The sequence below is a fragment of the Lipotes vexillifer genome, unplaced genomic scaffold (assembly GCF_000442215.2).
Source record: "Lipotes vexillifer unplaced genomic scaffold, Lipotes_vexillifer_v1.1 scaffold71, whole genome shotgun sequence".
Taxonomy (NCBI): domain Eukaryota; kingdom Metazoa; phylum Chordata; class Mammalia; order Artiodactyla; family Lipotidae; genus Lipotes; species Lipotes vexillifer.
The window spans coordinates 6,444,955-6,450,954 of record NW_006793703.1 but is presented as its reverse complement, the minus strand read 5'-3'; the positions used below and the strand labels follow the sequence as shown (position 1 = coordinate 6,450,954).

At 43.5% G+C, this 6,000-nt stretch overlaps 1 protein-coding gene across 1 annotated transcript in view; it reads right to left on the bottom strand.

Annotated features, from left to right (window-relative positions):
- NDUFB2 (NADH:ubiquinone oxidoreductase subunit B2) overlaps positions 1 to 5,858 on the bottom strand; it is a 9,406-nt gene extending 3,548 nt beyond the window's left edge. Inside the window, exons 1-2 of the mRNA XM_007466622.1 lie at positions 5,761 to 5,858; positions 853 to 997 (exon numbers count right to left, since the gene is read on the bottom strand). Coding sequence (XP_007466684.1) covers positions 853 to 997; positions 5,761 to 5,858 — 243 coding nt within the window. The remainder of the gene's footprint in view (positions 1 to 852; positions 998 to 5,760) is intronic.
- Positions 5,859 to 6,000: the final 142 nt, after the last annotated feature.

The following is a 6,000-nucleotide window of genomic DNA, read 5'->3' as shown; positions in this document are numbered from 1 at the left end:
TTCCTGCTGGGAGATCTGGAAGCATTCCTTGTCTATCCTGATCTAGGGCATGTTCGGCTGCATCATTATCTCATGCCAGAGCCACACAATAATCCTGACAGCTGACCTACAGTGATATAAAGGTGTCTATGTGCTGCCGCAGACACCATGCAGCTCCTTACTGGGTGACAAGGGCACAGAGAAATTGTAAGAGAAGTGGGATGTTAATCAACCTGATGCTTCTAGAACTCACTGTATAAATTTAAGATTTTTCCCTATCCTAAAAAAACCCCAAATTTACTAAAATTCAAAGTATTCTGGATCAATAAGCATGGATTTCAACAGCTTCAAGGTGTAATTTCCTAGAGAATAGCATCTGTGCAAATGTGATTAAAAGCTCCTTTTGAGGCCAAGGACATGTTAGAAAGTCACCAGTAACTAACTTCCCTCCTGAGGAAAATAAGCCCACATCCATCCCACCTCAACCTGGCTGCCTTGGGCCTCTGGACAGACTAAATAACATTTATCATTTAAAGGCACTTAACTGTGAAACTTAACCTGCTGATGAACCCCTACCCTAGCTTGGAAAGTAAGAGAATTAGCTTCTATAGTCTGCCTTCCAAATACGGCCACCAAACAGAAACCGTAAGACATGGGCCACCTACACGTGATACATCCTTGAGTGGAAAAGGTCAGAGACAGTATGTTTCATAAAATAAAAGGATTCCTGCATATACATAAGGACAATGTGTTGAAGAGATACATCCAGGTTGAAAAACAGTCTACAAACAGAAAAAACAAACAAGGTAAGCTATTAAGAGATCTTCCCTCCCCACACCCAAAGAAGGACAAGAATTATTCTCCTGCACTTACCAGCACGGCATCTGAGTCATGCCAAAAGCGCCAGAGAATCCAGAACCACATGGTTGCACTGAAGAACTCTGCCTTGATCACCTGGGATCTGGTCAGCTGGGGAAACTGTCTGTACCGGGGCTCGATATGCACACCTCCACCAGCACTACATGACAAAATGAAAATGTTAAGCAGCTTGCTATATCTTCAAAGTATGAACTCATCCAAAACTTTGAGTTACATCCAGAAACTGAACCTTTCTCATCTCCTCCACGAAATACAGATTGGCAGTGCTCCACAATCCCTCGAAATACTCCTTTTTCAGAAGTTGCTTTAAACTTGTGCAGCAGCAAAAACTGGCCTGAATTGACAAGAGGCTAATTATGATTTTCACTTAGTGAATATTCATGTAGTTTACACCAGAAATATGAATGTGCTGATTATGGGGTACTGGCCCCAAGGGTTTTGATTAAGGAATCATAAACCTGTAGTAGTAAGTCACTAGCTTATCCAGAAAAACAAATCAAATTTATTTTGTCTGGTTAGCCATCTATTTCAAAGGCAAATTATGTCCTCTGCTCTATTATAATCTTTATTAAAAGACCACTTTATGGAAAAGAGGACTCAGCAGATCCTTTTTAATAAGCCAAAAGCACTGAGCAAAGCAAAGCGTCTTAAACAGTAAATTTGAACAAGTTTTTCTGGTTTTTGTGTTTTCATTTACTGTTGACAAGGTGAGGAATATAATCCATATGAGCTATACTCATGCTATTCAGTTCGACTGTAATTATCACAGGTTGAATCTAATTCAAATAATAGAATTTGTACTTAATGGGGCTACTTTCAAGTCCTATTCAGCAGCTATATGTATGCTATTAAATACAAATGGATATAGAAAATGTAAAGAGAGGGACTTCCCTGGTGGTGCAGTGGTTAAGAATCCACCTGCTAATGCAGGGGGACACAGGTTCGAACCCTGGTCTGGGAAGATACCACATGCCACAGAGCAACTAAGCCCATGCACCACAACTACTGAGCCTGCGCTCTAGAGACCACAAGCCACAACGACTGAGCCCACGTGCCACAACTACTGAAGCCCGTGAGCCGAGCCCGTGCTCCGCAACAAAAGAAGCCACCGCAATGAGAAGCCTGCACACTGTAATGAAGAGTAGCCCCCACGCGCCACAACTAGAGAAAGCCCAGCGCAGCAACGAAGACCCAACACAGCCAAAAATAAAATAAGTAAAAAAAAAAGTTTCCGTCAAGCATCACTGCTTTACACCCTGAATTTATCATACTGTTTCTGTATGCCAATTGTATTTAACAGTATCTATTCAGGATCCATCTGCATATAGATACTACATTACATAAATAAACCATGGGGGTGGGAATTCAATATATTGTAACAACAGGCTTCCTCTTTGATAGGTTTTGGATATAGCCTAGTAATAAGTACCCATCAGTTAAACTCATTTAAAATAAGATTTGAGAATTATAGTTTAAACCCGTTCCCAGAAACTCTCCACATTTAATTACTGCTAGAGACATGTTTTAACTATGACTTGAAATAAGTGGATCACTGACTGCAAGGTGGAAATCTTTTTGAACAAAATTTGAAACACTGCAATTAGAGAAAAGGAATGCATGACCTAACAGTTGCCATGATTAAGGAATATAAAGATTCCACAAACATCTAATGTTATGTTCCAAGACAGGTTGTTAACTGCACTATGGCAAACTAGACAAGCTGAACAACCCTCCAAATTGAAACAACTACAACAGTAGTTGAGACTTTTTTTTTAATTTTTAATAAATCATTGACCAGACACAAAAGAAAGGAATCTACCAAGGGCAAAACCCAAGTTAAAACAAGACCTGGAAACTACATGAGCACTGAAGCTGGCCTTCGCCCTGAGGGTTTCTGCTGTTCCCCAGACTCTGTGACCCTCTACCTGGACAGCTGTGGGAGACAGGAGAAGCCTGGGGCCCACCCAAGATGAGAAACAAGTCTAATTACTAGACCCCTGAAGAAAGCTGCAGCCCCATGATATAAGAGTGAATGGGACATAAACCTGCCATGAAGAAGGGAACAGGAATTTGTTACCAGTAGCCAGTCCTCAGGTGGGTTTGCACCCAAATTCACACTACCTGGGTTTTGGACATTATGGTCCAAGAGAACCTCAACCCAAGAATTTAAAGTGGTCTTGGATTCTCTGAACCCTTGAGAAGCAAGACCTCAAAGAATTCTGACAGATAAAAGTTCCAGGAAAAGCTCACAGTCAAAAATTACAAGGAAATAAGACACTAAGAGTGAGAATCAGCAAAACAACAGACAGCAGTATCAAATATACAAGACTTGAAAAATGGATAATTACCATTTATAATACAGAAAACACGTTATTTTTAAATAAAAGTTTGAAATTAAGAGCAAGGAACAAGAAACTATAAAGATCAAGTTTGAAACAACAGAATTTCTAGAAATAAAATGTAATCATTTGAAATAAAAAGGATTAAAGCCAGGATTAGACACAGCTAAAAAATATGAAAAGAGGTTAGAAGGATGAGAAAACCCAACATATGCCTAATTCGTGTCCTATAAGAAGAAAACAGAATGGGGAAGAAACAATATCCAAAGAAATAATGGCTGTTCCAACCCAGGATTTTTAAGTGTCAAGTTTAAAAAAAAAAAAAGGACCATAACTCTCCGTTAAAGTTACCTTTTTAAAACATAAACCAAGGATGAATTGGGAGATTGGGATTGACATATATACACTAATATGTATAAAATAGATAACTAATAAGAACCTGCTGTATAAAAAATTCAAAAAAGAAAAATAAAATGCAATAAAAAAAGTGTAAAAAACATAAACCAGATCATATTACTTTCCTGCTTAAAGCCTCCAACAGCCTGCCATCATTAGTAGAATAAGGCCTTGTCCTACAAGGCCCACCCTAATCGGGGCCCTGCTTGTCTCTCTACCACTGTCCCCTCACCAGCTTGCTTGCCTATTATCAGCACTCAGAACCTTTTCACTTGCTGTCTCCTTCGTCTGAGAAGCTCTTCCTGGCATTTTTGCATGGCTGACTACTCATCACTCAGGTCTTAGTTCAAATCAAACTCTCAGGCCTGCATTCCCACGTCATCCTAGGTATAATAACCCACCCACCAACCGCAGACACTCTCTAGATTAACCCCGTTTTATTTCCTTCATGCCTCTTAAGAGTACCTAAACATGTTCTTTCTACTTGTTGTGTCCTCTCTCCAGAATGTAAACTCCATTATCTTTCTTGTATTCTGCTCTATCCCCAGCACCTGGAAAGACTCTCCAGAAAACCTACTGACTTAAGTATTCATACTGTGAAATACGGTGTGTTACAGAAGTACCAAGACCTCGGTGAAGAGGAACACCCCCTAGTCTTCCCATGCAGGTCAAGGGCTATTGTTGGTGGCTCTCCATCTCTGTCCTTGCTCAGGTCACACAGGCCTTTTCCTTCTCGCCACCCCACACCTGTCCCAGCTCCGTATCCTTAATAAGACACATGGCTTTAGGCAAGTCACTCCTTTAATTTTCCTGGTCTCAGTTCCCTAATAATAACAGTTAAACAATACTTGTATGATCCTTAGTAGGCACCAGCAGCTCTCTTAAAACATTTTAGCGATTTGTTATTCATTTACCTGGAAGTCAACATTATTATCCCCATTATATGGGTGAGAAAACTGAGTTATTAAGAGATCATGAAACTTTCCAAGCTCATACAGCAAGAGTGTGGCAGAGATGAGATTTGAACAAAGGCACTCTGGGGGCTGAATCCTGCTTTTAACCACTATTCTGCACTGCCTCTTGGTAAAGTGCAGACCATGGTGTAAGGGGCCTGGGCCATTACTTGGAGAAATCCAATGTACTATTTTCAGTCCTGCTCTTACTGAACCTCTCTGCACTACCAACTCCTTTTTGGTAGACGAGCCCTCCCCTGGCATCCCAGCACTATGCTCTCCAGCCGGTTTCTTGGGCTACATCATGGGTGACTCTGCTTTTGCTCACTCTTTAAATTCTGGTGTTGCAAAGGTGAACTCTATAGTATGCAGCTTTGGGTGATAATAATATGTCAGTGTAGGCTCATCAACTGTAACAAATGTACCGCTCAGGTTGGGGATGTTGATTATGGAGAAAGCTATGCACGTGTGGGTCAGGGGATTTATGGGAAATCTCGGTACCTTCCACTCAATTTTTATGTGAACTTAAAACTGCTCAAAAAAATACTTTAAAAAAAGAAAAATTCCGATATTGCCCAAGCATTCACTTTTGGCTCTCTTCTCTTCCCACCCTTCGGCACTCTCTATGGGTGATTGCCTCCACGCCCGCGCCTTAAAGAACTAATTCTCTAGTCTGCAACCACAGTAATTTTTCAGAATTAAAATCTGGCCGCATGGCGTCTGATTAAAACCTCTCAACGACCGATTATCGCCTGCGTTCGAAACCCCTGAGCCAGGAATAAGGACTCTCTACCATTCCTTCCCTACGTCCCAAGGTCTCCTGTCTCACCTTGCCTTGAACTTGACGCTTCAAACTACACCGTACAGGTGATTTCCTCTGCCCGCAACGCCCTCGCCTCCCCAACTCCTGCTCTCGCTTCCAGATTAGCTCCAGCCGTCTCCACGTTCAACTGTCAACTTCCCGAGGGCAGGCTCCCGCTGGGTCAGGGCCCTGCCCCTTCAACCTGCCGAGCGAGCAGAGCTGCCCGCCCCACGTCCCCCCTCTCCCGGGCCCCTGGGTCACGCCGTCAGACTACGAGTCCCAGCATGCCTCGGGGTGGAGGTCGCTGCAGACCCGGATCTGCCCGTGGAGCTCAGCATCAAGGTGAGGGCGTCCAGAAGACTGGCACTTTTCGTTAGATGCAGGCGAAGCCCCCACCGCAGGCAATACTCACTGACGGACTCCAGCGCCTCCAGCCGCCCGCGCGCGGCGGCCCCTGAAGAAGTGGCCTCCAACGCGCGCTAAAGGCGCTAGACGCGTCAAAGCCGACATGCCAGCCTACGTTCGGTCAGCAATCCCCAGGCCGCACCGCCGCTTCACGTCACTTCCTTTGCCGCCCCTCCCAGTGACGTCAGTGGCGTCGCCCCGCCCATCTCCCGGAGGGGGAAGTACGGAGGCGGGCGGGGAAGGAGGA